The sequence below is a fragment of the Ailuropoda melanoleuca genome, chromosome 7, assembly GCF_002007445.2.
Source record: "Ailuropoda melanoleuca isolate Jingjing chromosome 7, ASM200744v2, whole genome shotgun sequence".
In the NCBI taxonomy this organism is placed as follows: domain Eukaryota; kingdom Metazoa; phylum Chordata; class Mammalia; order Carnivora; family Ursidae; genus Ailuropoda; species Ailuropoda melanoleuca.
Window position 1 is genome coordinate 55,022,810 of NC_048224.1, and position 17,693 is coordinate 55,040,502.

Sequence of the window (17,693 nt, forward strand, 5' to 3'; positions counted from 1 at the left end):
TAACTGCCCTCCTGCTTCTTGAAGTTCTTGGGGGAAGGCCAGGGGGTCCTATCTCCTCTGGCTTCCCAGGCAGGACCAGCATATTTGGGGAGTCCCTTCTCCAGAAGGTTCTGTGGCCTGGTGTTTTGGGGAGCCCGAGGTACCCCCATGCCAGGCCCATGTACACCATCCACATGTGCTCTCTTTGTCCTAGGTGTTGGATAAAGGTTTATATAGCTGTAAAGTCAGCAATACCGCTGGGGAAGCCATGCGGACATTTGTCCTCACTGTCCAGGGTAAGCTGGGGACCAACCTGAGGGCATTGCCGTGGGACCCCCAGCAGCACACAGGGCTGTCCAGGGAGGGAAGGGCAGTCGTTAGAAAGAGGCAGTGGCCCTGAGTGTTTAGGGCACAGGATTTGGCATTGAAAAGACCAGGATCAGAACAGCACTGCCCATGACTTGCTCTTGGGGCACAGCAGAACACCTTGGTTCCTCTGAGCCTCGGCATTGTCTCCGGTCAAAGGAGCAAAGGGAGTACCTGCCTCCTATGTGTACGGGAAGCATTCAACTGATGGGCTGCCATGAATGTATCTATAAAGTGTCCAGCGTGAGTCTGGTACGCGAGCCCTGGGAGGGGAGCCCTCAGAGATCAGACAGTTGAAGTTCTAGGGCCATGTTGCCACCATTTTGCACCCTGGGGGGGGGCCCGATCCATCAGCCCAAGGATGGAGCACAGATGTCATTTGACTGGGTGTGGCTCAAGGTGGGGGTGAGGGGGAGCTCACCTAGGGAAGCAAGGGATGAAGGCTCAACCAGATTTGCTTGGGGTCAGATGCTGTGTCAGTTAGAGTATAGACTCTGCTGTGTAACAAAGAGATCCCAAAACACACTGCATTGAATGAGAGAGAACGTTACCTCTCTCACATGAAAGCCCAGGGGTGAGTGTCTAGGCTGGTGGATAGCTCAGGGCCTACTGAGTGGTAGGTAAATTATGGAGTGGTAATTTGGGGACCCAAGATTGTTCTGTCCTGTTGATCTCCCACCCCTTGGGGCATTGCGCCATCCACATGCATCCCATCCCAGCTCACAGAGAGAAGAAAGGAGCAGAACTAGAGGGCAAGAATTTTTGTTTTGAGCAAGGGATGTGGAATTTGTGTCTGTCCCCTCGGCTTGCATCTCATCAGTGGGGACATAAGCAGCTGGCCACAGCAGGCTGCAGGGGACACTGGGAAATGCAGTTTTACCTAAGCGACCCTACACTCAGCTAAGCTGCTGTGCAAGATGGGAAGGACAGGGCGGGGGACACCAGCTGTCTGCCCCAGAAGGCAAAGCCAGTGGCCTCCCCACCAAGTGAGCCTGGATGGATCCGACCAGGAACCATACTGAATACCATTGTTGAAAGTTACTGACATCAGGTGTGCTGTGTAAAGCCTTCTCCTGATGGCTACATTGATGAGTGGTGGGAGAGGGGAAAGTCTGGTCCCTCCTGAGCACAGCCATGTTTTTTCCACTGGTGCTGGTTGCCTGGGATGCATGACCTCTTCCTGGCTGAGCAGGAGAGAGTGTTGGGATCGATTAGTGATGTCTGGCCTGGCATAGGCAAAGCACTACTGGCGCATTAGCCATGCACTCACCATCCTTGGGCTGAGTGGACTCCTCTGGACTCTGCGTTGTAAATGTTTTGAAATGGACAGATGCAAGTTCTATTTATACTTGTGACTAAAACAACCTATATCTCTACCAATGGCAAAGCATAAAATGTCAACTACTAACCAGAAGGAAGAGCCGGTGGGGTGTCCCTCATCTGCCCAAGTGGAAGGAAGGGGCCGCGGAGTCTTAGGACTCTGGCAATCTGGCATCTCTCCCACAGTGCCCCCAACGTTTGAGAACCCCAAGATGGAGAAAGTGAGCCAGGTGGCTGGGAGTCCCCTGGTCCTGAGCTGTGACGTGACCGGTGTCCCCGCACCCTCTGTGAGCTGGCTGAAGGACAGAATGCCCGTTGGTGAGTGCATCGCATCCTGTCAGTGCCGAATATTCCTCTCTGGGGCGCCATGACCATGAAAGGGGAAGAGTTGCGGGTTGTCGCTGTTCTTGGCAAAATCGAAGGCGGCAGCGTCCTGTCGGTCACACCCCCTGTTTGTCTTCAACCCTGTTGGCCCTCGGAATCCCAGCGCTGAGAACCGTTCCCGTGGGGGCTCGAAGGCTCCCTGTGTTTGCGGCCACAATCAGCTCTCACGAGATGGATGGATGCAGGGTGGGTGCGGAGGGCCCATCTGGTCTGACCCCGGGCTTGGCGTTGGCCTCCAAAGCTGCTCCTCCTCCTAGAATTCAGCTCTGTCCAGCCTGGCTGCTGGTCACCGCCCGCGGTCCAGGCCTTCGTCCCTGTCTGGCTCTCTTCCTCTCCTCCCACCCCCAGGGTCCCAGCAGAACCTTCCTTTTGTCAGCTGGGAAACCCCTCTGGTGCCAGCCAGCTCTCTGTCCGTAGCCTTTCCCATTCCGGCCACCGTGGTCCCCCTGCCCCATGAGGGCAGCAGCCCCCACACCGGTCCTGGACCCACTCCAAGCTTCCAGTGCCGTCTCCACACAGGGAGGAAGGGATCTCAAAGTGCAGCTCTGAGAGGTCATTTGTCTGTTGAAATCCCTCAGGCCATAGTCCTCAGAACCACAGCCCAGGAGGCCCTGCGGGTCCCAGCCAGCCCACCTCCCCCTGCCCCACACAGGGCGCCACAGACCCAGCTGCTCTCGGCCCCTCCCATGCTCCCTTCTCTGTCTCTCTCTCTCTCTCCCTCCCCCTACCCCCCCCTCAAAAACAGCTTTATCAAGATTTATATACTATACAATTTACCCATTTAAAGCTTATAATTCCATTATTTTTACTATATTCTCAGACCATCCCCACAATCAATTTTAGAACATTTTTATCACCCAAGAGGCAACCACTTACCCATTACCTTACACCCCCCATTCCCCCCAAACCCGCCTCCAGCCCCAGCGCCGGGCAGCCACTGACCTGCTTTCTGTCTCTATAGATTTGCCTGTTCTGGACGTTTCCTATCAGTGGAATCATACAATATGTGGCCTCTTGTGACTCGCTTTTCCACTTAGCATCGTGCTTCCAAGATCCATCCCTGTGGTAGCGTGTGTCCATTCTGCATTCCTTCTTTTAAGTTGAATTAAGTTTTTTTCACTCTTTTTGGTGGCTGACTATTCCACTGTGTGGCTGTTTCATATTTGGTTTGGACATTTGGGTTGTTTCCACCCTGGGGCCGTGATGAATTGTGTGCCGTGAAGGTTCGGGGACGAGTGTTTGTGGGGCGTACACTCTCCTTTCTCTTCAGGTTACGCCTGGTGGTGGAGCCACTCTGGGCCCCGTTCTTCGGCCCTTTCTTGACACACGCTCTTTCCTCCCCGAAATACCCACCCTGACCCCCCTGAGCCCCTCTACTGGCTGGTTCATACCCACTTGGTCCAGCTGAGACCTGCCTCTTCTCAAGACGTGCCTGACCCCTCCCAGCTCCATCAGGGCTTCAGGGGGCTGGTCACGCAGCATCACGCGTGTCTCACTGACTCTGATGCACGTGGAGCTCCTTGAGGCCAGGGGCTGTGCTTTACTCGCCTTTGAACCCCAAGCTCACAGCTGGGTACGCGGTAGCTACTCAGGAGATTTCGTGTTGAGAGACTGGCTGTGCCAGCGAGGCCCCGGGGGAGGGTGGCCCGGCCTGGGCTCAGGCAGAGGCGCAGCTGGAGAGAATGGGGGCCATTCCAGCCTGGGGTGGGCGGGCAACCTGAGCAGAGGCCCCGGGGTGCCTCTAATGGGACCCGCATGGGGACCGGGAAGTGGTCAGTGGGTGGCTGGTTCACCCTGATTGGAAGCCTTGGGAGGCGGGGGTGGGGGTGGGCAGGGAGTAGCTGGAGCAATGGTGGGGGGTGAGGTGGGCCCGAGGGTCCACAGGAAGAGAAGCAAGTCCTGTACACTAAAGGGAGTGGGAGGTCTTGGCAAGAAATGTCCCCAGTGGAAGGAAATAGGGAAGGGCTGTAAGGACGGAGCAACGAGAGACCCAGCCGAGGAAGGTCGTGATAAGAGACCCTGCTCCTGTCTGGACCCCAGTTTCCCTGTGAGCACAGGAGGCGGGTGGGCGATGCAAAGGTTCCAGGGGTCTTGTGAGTATGGGGGATGGGCACTCGCTCGGGGAGTCACATGACTTTTGTGTCCGGGCCCAGTGGTGGCACCTGGGGTGGCGGGTCTGTGCAGGTGAGTCCCAGCGCGTCTCTCCACCCCACAGAGAGCAGCGTGGTGCACGGCGTGGTCTCCCGCGGGGGCCGCCTCCAGCTGAGTCGCCTGCAGCCCGCCCAGGCTGGCACCTACACGTGCGTGGCTGAGAACGCCCAGGCCGAGGCCCGCAAGGACTTCATGGTGGCCGTGCTCGGTACGTCTGTGTCCTACACCCTCCCTCCACATCCCACCCCCTCGCCAGCCCCTGCCACGGCCCCAGCCTCACCACAGTGCCTGCCACAGTGGCCCCCCAGATCCGGAGCTTGGGTGCCGCCCAGGAGCACAGTGTCCTGGAGGGGCAGGAGGTGAGGCTGGACTGCGAGGCGGATGGGCAGCCACCGCCCGACGTGACCTGGCTGAAAGACGGTGGCCCGCTGGACCAGGGCGTGGGCCCCCACCTCCGGTAAGGCCCGGCCTGTGCCCTCCCGGGTCCCCAGGCTGCACCATAGACCCTGACGTGCCGGCTCTCGGCTCTCTGTCCCGGTGCAGTTTCTACCTGGACGGCGGCACCCTGGTGCTGAAGGGCCTGAAAGCCGAGGACTCGGGCGCCTACACCTGCGTGGCCCACAACGCGGCCGGGGAGGACGCCAGGCTGCACACAGTGAGCGTGCTGGGTGAGCGGCTGAGGGGCGAGGAGCGGCTGAGGGGCGAGGAGCGGCGGGGGCTCTGCCATCCCGGGGCTGCGGCGGCCTGGCACAGTGGGGCCTCCGCCGGGGCATCCGGAGGGTGGTGCCGGGGCCAGGATGCAGGAGTCCCGCCTCAAGCCCCAGCCATGCCCACACTATGAGCCAGGCCACCCCCTGACCTCTCTGGGCCTCTGCATCCCGTTCTGAGACCAGAGACACAAGCAGCTCCAGCCCCGGGGTGTGACGGGAGAGTTGGGGAATAGGGGAGATACGAATAGAGCCACGGGGTAAGCCTGGGCCCCCACGTGGTGGGCTTCATCCTCACCTGGCAAGGATGTGGCCCTGAGAACCCCATACAAGATGGTAGCTGCTGCCTGGAATTTGCCCGAGAGGAGCCCATCTCCCCCACCCAGACCCTCTTCCTAAACCCCTCATCGCCCCCTTTTTCTCTCTGCCCACCCCCAGTCCCTCCCACCATCGAGCAGTGGGCAGAGAGCTCAGGGACCCTGGTGAGCAGGCCCGGGGAGCTGGTGACCATGGCCTGCCCCGTCCAGGGCTCTGCGCCCATCCGCGTGAGCTGGCTCAAGGACGGCCTGCCCCTCCCGCTTTCGCAGCGCACTCGCCTCCACAGCTCCGGCCGCACCCTCAGGTAAGGGAGAGGCTCCTTGGTCCCTGGGTCCGCTGGACCCAGACCCACTCTTCAGGCAGCTTGGGTTTCAGAACACCTCTGAATGCTTTTCAAATAAAAATAATGTGAACGTACAGAGGTTTATGATGGGGAGAATGAGGGCCCCCCACGCCCCCCCAAAATTCCAGAGATAAAAGGGGCCTCTGCTCTCAGGTTCTCGCAGCCCAGGGAGGGAGGCACAGATCCAGGTGATGACATCTGGTTGTATCCAACTCAGCCTGCCTTGGGGTGGAGGAAATCAGGGAAGGCTTCCTGGAAGAAGGTTTCTGAGCAAAGTCTTCAGGCATTCTTCAACCTTTTGGAGTGCTGGCTGTTGTAGGTGCAGTTCCAGGCACTGGGATAGAGCAGTGAGCAAAATAAAGCCCCTGCCCTAGCTGCTTGATCAGGGGAGGAGAATGGAAATTTAGCAGCTGTAGCAGAGGAATGTCACCAGGGGTACGTGCTCTGAAGAACAAAGTAGCCTGAAGAATAAATGGGAATTGGCGGGGGAGGCTGGTACTGTAGGGTGGTCCGTGATAGGCACTCAGAGAAGGTGATATTTGCACAGAGGTGGAAGGATTTAGGAGAGGAAGCTGGGTGGATTCCATGGAGAAGAGCTTCCAGGAGGAGCGTTCAAAGGCCCTGAGGTGGGCATGTGCCTGTGTGTTCAAGGAATAGGGTGGGTGGGATTGAGCGGAGACCAGGTGACATAGGACTTGTAAGTCCTTTAAAAGACCTGGGTTTTCCTAAGGACGGATGGAGAGCCCAGGGGGCAGGGTGTTCGGTAGAGAAGCCTCATGATATGACTTATATTTTTTTATGGTAAAATACACATAAAATCGATCATTGTAACCATGTTTAAGTGTACAGTTCAGGGGCATTAAGGACATTCACACAATCGTGTGACCATCACCCCATCCATCTCCAGAACTTTGTCATCTTCCCAAGCTGAACCTGTGTGCCCATTTCCCCCTGCACTCCTCCCATCCTTGGCAACCCCCATTCTACTTCCTGTCTGTATGAACTTGGCAACTCTAGGGAAGTCAATATTCGTGGACTCACACAGTAGTTGTCTTTTTGGGACTGGCCTGCCTTATCCCACTCGGCTTGATGTCCTCGAGGCTCCTCCGTGTTGTAGCAGGTGTCAGAATGCCCTTGCTTTTTAAGGCTGGGTGACAGTCCACGGCACCAACAGACCACACCTTGTTCATCCACTCATCTATCAATGGACATGTGGGTTGCTCCCACTTTTTGGCTACTGTACATAATGCTGCTATGAACACGGGTGTGCAAATATGTGTTCAAGTCCCTAAATCCTTTTAGCTTGGGACTTAGGTTTTTAGAGGATCCTTCCGGCTGCTGGGTGGACAAGAGACCGTGGGGCCAAGGGCAGGGCAGGAGGGGGGTGAGGGGCATCGCCATGCGGCCTGAGTCACAGCCGTGGTGGTGGAGGTGGTCAGAGGTGGGAGGCAGGGGAGTGGAGCACAGCTCTGCGGCCTTCATCCAGGAACCTAGAAGGCTGAGGTCCATGGGAGGTGTTTTCTGAGATCGGACCACAGTGGAGGTGGGCAGAGGGGAGGCCCGAGTTCTGTTTGAATATGTTGGTTTGAGAGGTTCTTAGGCAACCAGAGAGGATTCGAGCCAGGTGTTTGCTACTCCAGTCAGGAGTTCAGGGATATAGGCGTTTGGGGATTGTCGGCAAACAGGTGGTGCTGGAAGCCAGGACAGGATGCAGCCCACCCCCTGCCCAGTGTGAGTGTGGACTGCACCCCTGGCAGCTGGTATTAGGATGGTTCTAAGGGGGCGCCTGGGTGGCACAGTGGTTGGGCGTCTGCCTTCCGCTCAGGGCATGATCCCGGCCGTTATGGGATCGAGCCCCACATCGGGCTCCTCTGCTGAGAGCCTGCTTCTTCCTCTCCCACTCCCCCTGCTTGTGTTCCCTCTCTCGCTGGCTGTCTCTATCTCTATCGAGTAAATAAATAAAATCTTTTAAAAAAAAAAAAAAAAAGGATGGTTCTAAGGCCCCAGGAAGGAGGAGCAGGCAGGGGGATAGGGAAGGTGGGGGAGGCACTCCAGGAAAGCGTGCTGTCAGGAGTCAAGCAGAGACATGTTTCAAGGTCACTGGGGACATTGACAAGACCAACTCAGAAGGGATGGTCAGGGCCAGAGGGACTCGGAGAGAAGGTGGGGTCACAGACAGGGGAGGTGAAAAGGAATGGTCTAGAAGAGGGGTAGGGGCAGGCAGGTGTCCCACTCCCTGTGGAATTAGGAAAGCATGAAGTATGGCTTCAGAAGGAGGTGGGTCGGAAAAGGCAGCAGGGGCCAGGGAGTCTGCAGCTTTTCTCTGGGGGCACCAGGGAGCCAGGAAAGGGGGTTAGGCAGAGGCTGGGCCTGTTCAGGTGGGAGTTTCTGAGCTGCGTCTCTGGCAGGTAACCCACTGGGAGACAGGAAAAGAGTGGGACCATTTCCGTGGAGACACCCCCCCTTTTTTTCCCTCCATCCTTCTCGGGGGGTTCAGGATTTCCCAGGTGCAGCTGGCAGATTCTGGTGTCTTCACCTGTGTGGCTGCAAGCCCAGCTGGCGTGACGGACAGGAACTTCACCTTGCAGGTGCACGGTACGGACCGGCGAGCGGGGCTGGGAGGTTGTTGGAGAATAAGTGTGTCTTTGGCCTTAGGATGCAAACACAGGGACTCAGTCTTTGATTCATTTGGTTGCTCATTCATTCATCTCACAATCAGCTGTTAGACACTGCTCTGTGCCTGGGCTTTACCAGGCACCAGGATGCAGCAGTGAACAGAGCTGACCCCTGCCCCTAGTAGGTCAGTGCAGGAAACAGCTCTGTAAAGAGGCATCACAGTCCCAGGCAACTAGTTACACCAGAGGAAGGACAGGGAGCTGTGGGAGCACAGAGGAGGGCTCTTCATCTGGCCTGGGGAGTTCAGGGAAGGCTTCCTGGAGGAGGTGAGGTCTAAGCTGAAGAGTGGAGATGAGAAGGAATTGTCTAGGAGAAGGGCATTCTGACCAATAATGAGAACAGCCTGTGCGAAGATCCAAGCATGAGGGTCACCTGGTGCGGAATGAAAGGACTCCTGCCCCGTCTTTTGCCCTGTGCAGTGCCCCCTGTCCTGGAGCCAGTGGAGTTCCAGAATGACGTGGCGGTGGTCCGTGGCTCCTCGGTGGTCCTCCCCTGCGAAGCCCGGGGAAGCCCCCTGCCCCTAGTGTCGTGGATGAAGGATGGGGAGCCCTTGTTGCCCCAGAGCCTGGAACAAGGGCCCAGCCTGCAGCTGGAGAGAGCAGGAGCTGCTGACTCGGGGACCTACTCCTGCGTGGCCGTGAGCGAGGCGGGGGAAGCCAGGAGGCATTTCCAGCTGACAGTGATGGGTGAGTCCTCTGCCCCCAGCACCAGCTTCTCTGGGCCTGGGCGCAGGGTGGGCCTCTGGGGGCGATGGAAAAGGTGATGAGGAGGTGAGTCCCTCGGTGGATGTCCCCAGGGCCCGGTGCCGGGGTGCAGTCCTTGGGGAAAAGCAGGCTCATACGAGATGCCGACCTGGCTGCTACATAGAAGGGCTACGTGGCCCTTCCTTCTCCTGGGGCTGTGCTCCTCAGCTTTGTCCCCCAAACCTTGTAAAGCAGGAACAGACAAAGGGCCACTGAAATCTGGAGGCAGAGCCCGAAGCCTCGGCACAAGATTGTGCAAATTTCGGGCCATGTTGGAAAGATCTGTGTCGGCTATCTCTGTACTGGTTTTCAAGCACATATAATTGGCCCAGGCAAAGGGGTGCCTGGTTTCTGGAGTTCTAAGGACCCTCCAGTACCACCCCCACCCGCCTATCCGTGGCCCCATCTGGGTCAGCCTCTGGATGGTGGGGGGTGGGAGATGAACCCCAGCTCCCAGCATGCTGGGTGCAGCTGCCATGGCTGACCCCGGGCGGGTATCTTGCAGATCCCCCCCACATCGAGGACTCAGGCCAGACTGCAGAGCTGTTGCTGCCCGCCGGCTCCCCCATGGAGCTCCGCTGTGATGCCCGGGGCACCCCCCCGCCCAACATCACCTGGCATAAGGACGGGCTGGCCCTGAGCAGGCCTGAGGACAGCAACAGGGTGCTGCGGATGGAGGGTGTTCAGGTGCTGCTGGCCTGCTGCTGTGGGATGAGGCTGAGGGAGGGGAGGGGGGAAGAGAAGCACCCGGCAGCCCTTGGCAGTTAGGCTGAGCTCCTCCTTTGTACTGGGTGAGCATGTGGAGACCACCCACCTGGGCCATGCCCTCCAGAGCTCCCAGCCAGGTCAGAGCCAAGGCTGAAGCAGAAACCAGATAACTCCCCAGCCCAACCAGAGGAGGGCTGGTGCAGTCAAGGGGCACTTCCTGGAGGAAGCAGGCTTTGCCCTAGCCATAAAGCAAGGGTGAGGTGGAGCTAGAGAAGCAGCATCCCAGAGAGGGGAATGATTGGGAAGGCAGGTGGCAGACTCAGCCGGCCTGAGACTGAATCCTCGGTCCTTAGTTGTAGAGGAAGCAAACCGGGTCGGGAGGTAGGCAGGCTGGAGCCGGAGGCAGTTGCTCACCCTGCTCTGTCCCCAGGTGGGCGATGCTGGGCTGTACACTTGCCTGGCCCAGAGCCCTGCTGGCGAAGTCGAGAAGAGCTTCCGGGTCAGGGTTCAAGGTAGGGGGTGCCAGTGGGGAGGCAGGAGAGGGAGGCAGGATGGGACCTGCAGGGGCAGGTCCACCTCTCACGCCCTCTCTGCTGCCCACCTAGGCCCCCCACACATTATTGGGCCCCGAGGCCCCCGCTCTGTGGTCGGCCTGGCTCCGGGGCAGCTCATTCTGGAGTGCTCGGTGGAGGCGGAGCCAGCACCCAAGATTGAATGGCACCGGGATGGCATCCTGCTGCAGGTGGGTGCCCGGCTGGGGACCTGGGGGCACCACCTTCTGTGCCGCTCAGGTCCCAGACCCTGCAGACTAGATCTCGGTGCCAAGGGACTGCCCCGGGCCAGCACTTCGCGTCCCCGCTCTCCTGGTGTCCTGCACTCCTGTTATTACTGTCATCCCGTTTTATGGATGGGGACACTGAGGCAAGGCTGGGATTTACAGCCTGGCTTCTGATGCACATCTGTGTTCTTCCCAGTATACCTTCGAGCTACACGTAGTGGCTGGGTGACCCGGGGCTAGTGACCGAGGTTCTCTGTGCTTACCCGCCCCCTCCACAAAATGGGGACCAAGGATTGTAGGTCTTCTAGAAGCTCCAGCTCCTGATCGGAGCATGAGCCCCCTCTGCAACATCTGGACGGGCAGAGCCCAGGGGTGGGAGGCTCCCTCCCTCCCACAGGAGCCTATTACCCCAGAGGGGTGTCAGTTGGGCATCTATAGGCCAGCCCAGAACGGGGCAGAGGCCACCGTCCCGCCCCCCCTGGCTCCTTGGTCCTCCGCGCCTGGTGCCTGGGGGCTGGCACTAACGAGGGTCTCTCCACCCCGGGGGACTCTGCAGGCGGACGCCCACACCCAGTTCCCGGAGCAGGGCAGGTTCCTCCAGCTGCAGGCCCTGAGCAAGGCCGATGGGGGCGACTACCGCTGCACGGCCCACAACGCCGCGGGCAGCACCAGCGTGGCCTTCCATGTGGAGATCCACAGTGAGTGGGCCTCACCCCGCCCCACGCTGGCCCTTCTTCGAGCCGCAGGCTCCCCGCACCCACTCCCTCTGTGCCCTTCCCCCAGCGGTGCCCACCATCCAGCCAGGACCAGCCGTAGTGAATGCCTCCGTGAACCAGACGGCCCTGCTGCCCTGCCAGGTGGACGGCGCCCCCCCTCCCCTCGTGAGCTGGAGGAAGGACGGAGCCCCCCTGGATCCTGACAGCCCCAGGTGGGAGCTGGACTGGGAGGGTCTTGGGGGCGGGTTCTAAGCAGAAACCACCTGGGCAGTTGGAGCAGAAAGATGGCTGTGTGGCCAGCATGTGGGTCTTCTCAGAACCCAAGAAACAGGCTTGTCCAGGGCATTGAGGATGTCAAGAACCCCGGGTGGCTGTCTATCCTGTCTGTCTGTCTGGTTTTGACTCTTGGTGGCTCATCTCTGTTTCTGTGGGAGGGGCTTCCTGCCTCTGTGTGTGTGTGTGTGTGTGTGTGTGTGTGTGTGTGTATGTCCCTCTCTCAGACCAATTTTCTACACCTTTCTCTGTGAACATGGCAGAGACAGACCCCCTGGCCACCCCCTGCTCCCAAGTTATAGCTTCTGAGTTCATGCAACTTGCAGAGTCTAGAGACCTGCCTGATGATCCCAGTTCCCAGGGTAGAACATTCCACTTGTCCAGCCTGAGTCCAGCTGGTCCGGCTCATCCCCAGTCCCGCTGGCTAGGGTGCAGCCCCGACGTGGCCCCGGAAAGGGGCAGTCCTCAGATGTGGGGGCATGCTCAGAGAGGGTGCTTTCTGGATTCTGCGGCCTGCTGACTCTTAGGGAGAAGCTGGGCCCAGGTGGGAGCACGGAAGGCCCCCTGATGCTGGGTTGGGGTGTAAGGAGCTGCCCATGGCTGTGACCTCCTCTGACCTTTGCCTTACGGATGCAGGACTCCGGAGTTAGCCCTTTCCTGCCGGGACAGCCAGGGGTGGAGGAGACACCACCAGCGTCCAGCCCCTCCAAAGGTCTCCCTAGGCTGCTGGTCTCCATGGCAACCCTCTCGCTCCATTCCAGGCTGCAGGTTCTGCCCGAGGGTTCCCTGAGGATCCAGCCAGTCCTCGCCCAGGACGCCGGCCACTACCTCTGCCTGGCATCCAATTCGGCAGGCTCTGATCGGCAAGGCCGCGATCTCCAGGTCTTTGGTAGGTGGACAAGGGAAGGCATGCTCCTCGCCTTCAGCGTCCATCCCCGGTCTGGGCTGGGTCCTGCTTGGTTTCTGGGTTCATCCTTGCTGTCAGGAGCCAAGAGCCACAGTCTCTCATCGTTGTTGACTATGAAGCCTATGAGTAAAACTTGCAAACAGGCAGACTCAAAAGATGCATGTTTATTTTATGTATCGAGCACATACACACTTAATTCTCTACTCTGTACCGAATGTGCACGGATAGAAAACATTTGCAAGGAGAGGATTCAGAATCACTGTACCAGAGCCTCTCATCTGCTCTTCTCACTCCAATGGATCCCCTTGGTGGGGGCCGCTCTGCTGGGCACTGGCCTCAGGCAGGGCTGACGAGGAGTGGAACCCTGACGAGTGTATTCAGGGAGAGGTGGTTAGGGGGCTGCCAACTTGGGGGGGCGAGCAAAGGTCCCATCACCCCAGATTTGGGAGGCTGTCGGAAGATGCCTGCAGAATGTCTCCTGCCTCTCCCCTGCCCGCAGAGGATGGATGGATGGATGGTGGTGAGAATACCCCTGCCCCTGCCTCCAGCCTGCACCCTTGTCTCCTGACAATATGTGGATCTCCTTGTCTCTCCCTAGAGCCTCCAGCCATCACCCCTGGCCCCTCCAACTTGACCCTGACGGCCCGCACCCCTACCTCACTGCCCTGCGAAGCCAGCGGCTCCCCCAAGCCCCGGGTGGTCTGGCGGAAGGATGGACAGAAGCTGGATTTCCGTCTGCAGCAGGGTGCTTACCGGTACGGAGCTGGGCCTCGGGGTGGCACCATGAGGTGCTCAGGGTGGGGAAGATGGTGCCCGTTTCACAGTGGGGAGCCCGGTCAGAAACCAGGCAGGGAAGCATTCGGGTCCTCAACAAAGCCAGCACCACGATCTGTGTCCCGACCTCGGGGGTCTAGGACAATCTTCACACCGAGATGCCCGACAGGGGGTTTAATACCATTATAGCCGCTGGGGCCTGACATGGTCGATACCTGGAGGCCTGAGTTCGGCTGAGCCTGGATACGCGTCTCCCCCTTTCTCAAAGGCAGCTGATCATGAAACGACCCCAGGGTACCTTAAAGGAGTCAGTTCACCCGTTAATACACCAGATCTTTGTTGTGTCAGGTGCCAGGCCGGCACGGAGCTTTCAGCTAAAGCTGGTGCTCCACCATCATGAGCTGTGCTGGGAAAGAGCTCGGATATGGTCGCTGTTACAGAAGTTGTCGGAGCTGGTGATTGCAGAAAGCGTACGGGGTAATAGAGAAACACGGGGACGAACATTAAACTTGCCCACAAGCTCAACAGCCAGACCTTTAAGAGTAGAAACTTCTGGAAGAAATTTCTAGATTCAGAGCTGGGGGGCAGATACCAGAGGAGAAATTAGTCATATGAGACACCCGGTCCTCTGCATCCAGATTGCTGGGCAGATAGGTCACAGCTGGCTGAGCTCCTGGTCAGCCAGGCCTGTCGCTTAGCAGCCAACCATCTGTCTGTCCATCCCAGGCTCCTGCCCTCCAACGCCCTGCTCCTGGCAGCTCCCGGCCCCCAGGACTCAGCCCAGTTTGAGTGCGTGGTGAGCAATGAGGTGGGCGAGGCCCGCAGGCTCTACCAGCTGACCATCCACGGTGAGTTGGAACAGGAAGAGGGAGAAGACAGGATGGGGGCGTCGCCTGCCTCTCCTGACCCCACCTAGCCCCACACTGACGCAGCCCCGACTCCAGCACTGTTCCTGGCATGCAGGAGCTCTCAGGAGAGTCCTCTCCCCAATCCAGATTATTCTAAACCCCAGTCTGACCTTATCATCACCCTAGTGAAAATTCCTCCCTTCACGGCTGCCCACTGCACTCAGGATAGAATGCAAGGGTGTCACCTGGGTCCACAGGGCCTGTGCATGCTGGCCCAGCCAACCGCCATCCCCCATGCCCCCAGGTTCAGCTCACCCCGAGGCCTACCTCAGGGCCTTTGCATATGCCGTTCCCTCTGCATATGCCATTCCCTCTGCTCTGAAATCTTCCCTTTGCCCTTCACCCAGCGGACCCTTGCACTTCCTTCAGATCTCAGGTTATATGGCACTTTCCCCAGAGGCCTTCTCTGGCCTCCCCAACTCTGAGCTCCCACTCTTGTGAAGTCTCCTTTCTCCTGTGAAACACTCCAGAGATACCTTGCTGGTATCTCTACAGAAAGCAGTTAATAACTGTACCCTAGCTGTGCCTGGGTGGCTCAGTTGGTTAAGCATCTGCCTTTGGCTCAGGTCATGATCCAGGGTCCTGGGATCGAGCCCCACATCAGGCTCCTTGCTTCTCCCTCTCCCTCTGCCTGCAGCTCTCTCTGTTTGTGTTCTCTCTCTCTCTCTCTATCAAATAAATAAGCAAAATATTTAAAAAATAAAAAAAATAAAAAATAACCGTACCCCAAAACCCTGCAAAAAATACTTCCCAAGTGAGTGGATGTGACCCCTCTCTGTTGCCCCTCCCTCCCTGACCCTTCATCACTAATGTCGCCTGTGTCTTAGTCTCTGTTGCTAGCTCTCATTCACCTGGCCCCCTGGCTATGCGGTCCCCCGTGGGCCTCGGCGGGGCCTCAAGCCTCGTCTTGCATTGTAGTGCCTCCCACCATTGCCGACGACCAGACAGACTTCACTGTGACCAGGCTGGCACCCGGGGTCCTCACGTGCCACAGCACGGGTGTCCCGGCCCCAGTCGTGTCCTGGAGCAAGGCAGGCACCCAGCTGGGGATGCGGGGGAACGGCTACCGTGTCTTGCCTTCGGGTAAGTAAGGGGGAGCCACAGAGAGTGGAGACTGGGGGGATTGGGCAGAGGGGGTGAAAGCAGACCGTTGGAGTCAGGTGGGAGAGCAAGGTGGAGCGTCCCGGCCTGGTTCTGCCGTTCCCTGCTGTGTGACCTAGGGGAACCCCTCACCCTCTCTGGGCCTTAGTAGCCCCACGCGTGCACTCGTGTGTTGGTGTTCGTCAGCGGTTCCCTGACGTTAGTGGGCAGGTCGGTGCTGCTCGTGGCAGCGCGAGGGAAGAAACAGCTGCGTGAGAGTTCTCATAAAGCTAGCTTGCTCCCATCAGAAGGGTTTTCCTTTACTCTGAAACTGTACTTTTCTTAATACTTTGGTGTTGGAAATTCCTTTCGCTTATGACATCAAGGTGATAGTAGATGGGTGCTTTTGAAATGTCTTTGCTTGTCAAAAGTAAAAGTTGGCCACTTTATGGGGATTCTCCAAATTACATTTATTTGGTAGTTGGTGAGCTAGTGAAATCCTAAAGCCTGAGCACCACTGGCCAGATCTGCGGTTTTCAAATACTTCCAAAGCAGTAGGACCCTTTCTTCTGACAGTCGGTTCCAGAGACACCCACCATGTAAAAGAAACCGAGGTTCTGGCTCCCTCTGGGGCTGGGATGGCCTAGGAAGGTGAAAACGGTGTTCACTGAGCACCCAAGACTAAGGAAGACAGGGCAAAGGGAGGACAGACGAAGTAGTAATCCGGGAAGGCTTCCTGGAGGAGGCAGGTTTTGAGCAGAACATGGGAAAGTAGCAGGGTGAGGGCCCGTGGAACTAGGGGTGGACCAGGGATTCTAGGCAGGGCAGTGGTAGATGCTGAAACAGCACAGCCTGAAGATTCTAGAGACCATCCTGTCTGATTCCTCGTTATACCCATAGGGAAACTGAGGCCCCAAGAGTGGAAGGGACTTGCCCACAGTTATGCTCAAGACAGGGAGCATAGGCAGGCCTCAAACCCAGGTTTTCCTGTGCTGCTTACAGTTGGGCAGCGAGGCAGGTGGAGTGGCCTGCAAGAGAGATACCAGGGTGGGGGTGGGTAAGGGACCTCTGTCCCAGGTCCTCTCACCCCTCTCCACGCCCTGTTGCCACCCACAGGTGCCCTGGAGCTCGGGCAGGCCCTCCCCATCCACAGTGGCCGCTACACCTGCACGGCCCGCAATTCTGCAGGTGTGGCCCACAAGCACATGGTCCTTACTGTGCAAGGTAAGCACCTCCTGGCAGGTGGAGAGCTAGAGGCAGGTAGGGCTGGGTAGGGAGGTGACTCCCCGATGGGATTCCTTGGGAAAAAAGAAGCGGCCCACCTGAGTCCTCCACGCTGCATTTCAGGAATCCCCTGTTCCTTGTAGAGGCTCCTCTCTGGGGTGCTCGGTGGGGGGGGGGGCCTGGTGGGAGGAGCTTGGGTGTTAAAGGCGTCCCCAGGGACCTCTGCCGCCCTGTCCCCTTGCAGCCCCTCCTGTGGTGAAGCCTCTGCCCAGTGTGGTCCGGGCACTGGTGGCAAAGGAGGTGCTGCTGCCTTGCGAGGCTTCAGGCATTCCCCGGCCAAGCATCACCTGGCAGAAGGAGGGGCTCAGCATCCCCGCCGGTGAGTCTTCTCAGGACCAGCAAGGGAAGAACAGTATGGGCCTGGGATCCTCCCGCCTGCCCCGGTTGGGGTGGGGGTAGTGGGGGGGCTCTGCAGACCTGCTGGGAGGTCCCAGAAAGTCCATGCGTCCGCTTCACCTCAGGACGGCCTGCCCACCTGTGTCTGTTCACCAGCCAGAGCTTGACAGTCTATCTGAGCACTCCGTGGCAGAGTGGGGAGGCTGGGGAGGGGCAGCCTGGCTGGGCTCTGGGGCTCTGTGCCGCCCACCCCTGAGACCACAACGAGTCACTTGCTGCCTGGTCAAACAGAATGGCCAAGTGGCCCTCCTGCCCTCCTCAGTGGTGCTGCTGCCCCAGCCACCAGCCCCCGATTTCCTCCCCGCAAATCCAGGAGCGAGTACCCAGGTCCTACCCACCGGACAGCTGCGGATTATCCATGTCAGCCCAGAGGATGCTGGGAACTATTTTTGCCTTGCCCAGAACAGCGCGGGCAGCGCTGTGGGGAAAACACGGCTGGTGGTGCAAGGTGGGCCCAGGGAAGGGGCTGAGGTGGACCCAGCGAGCTAGGGGCTTTGGCGTCCCTGCATCCTTTCCTACCCCAGCGTGCCTTGTATTCAGGAAGGAACTGAGGGAAAAGCATCTTCTCCCGTGTTGTGCCCAAGGTTTGCCCTTATAAAGACAGTGACTCAGGTCACTCTGCCTCCTCTGACCTTCCGTGAGACAGCGGTCTGGTCATCCCTCATTCATTTTGGCTTTCCAGTAACAAAAGCCATTTCTGTCCCTTTAGCCATTGTGTGTGCATTGGGATCACCCTGTCATGGCTTCACCAAACTCCGCAGTCCCCAAACTGTCTAGACCACGGGCAGTGGCCTATGACAGAGGCGGCAGAGGCAGCAGATGGGGCTGCAGGAAGGGGCGAGGGGGATGCCGACCGCCTAGGGCCCTGGAGCGAGGCAGACA

General features: G+C 58.5%; 1 protein-coding gene across 1 annotated transcript in view; it reads left to right on the top strand.

Annotated features, from left to right (window-relative positions):
* Window positions 1–17,693, top strand: part of HMCN2 (hemicentin 2) — a 139,923-nt gene that overhangs the window by 101,686 nt on the left and 20,544 nt on the right. The window contains exons 59-78 of the mRNA XM_034663740.1: window positions 194–275; window positions 1,852–1,983; window positions 4,265–4,408; window positions 4,498–4,657; window positions 4,744–4,868; window positions 5,346–5,529; window positions 8,066–8,163; window positions 8,664–8,930; window positions 9,493–9,674; window positions 10,126–10,207; window positions 10,301–10,437; window positions 11,030–11,171; window positions 11,257–11,401; window positions 12,224–12,351; window positions 12,968–13,124; window positions 13,870–13,991; window positions 14,970–15,134; window positions 16,248–16,355; window positions 16,600–16,734; window positions 17,125–17,259. Of these exons, the coding sequence (XP_034519631.1) occupies window positions 194–275; window positions 1,852–1,983; window positions 4,265–4,408; window positions 4,498–4,657; window positions 4,744–4,868; window positions 5,346–5,529; window positions 8,066–8,163; window positions 8,664–8,930; window positions 9,493–9,674; window positions 10,126–10,207; window positions 10,301–10,437; window positions 11,030–11,171; window positions 11,257–11,401; window positions 12,224–12,351; window positions 12,968–13,124; window positions 13,870–13,991; window positions 14,970–15,134; window positions 16,248–16,355; window positions 16,600–16,734; window positions 17,125–17,259 (2,830 nt within the window). The remainder of the gene's footprint in view (window positions 1–193; window positions 276–1,851; window positions 1,984–4,264; window positions 4,409–4,497; window positions 4,658–4,743; window positions 4,869–5,345; window positions 5,530–8,065; window positions 8,164–8,663; window positions 8,931–9,492; window positions 9,675–10,125; window positions 10,208–10,300; window positions 10,438–11,029; window positions 11,172–11,256; window positions 11,402–12,223; window positions 12,352–12,967; window positions 13,125–13,869; window positions 13,992–14,969; window positions 15,135–16,247; window positions 16,356–16,599; window positions 16,735–17,124; window positions 17,260–17,693) is intronic.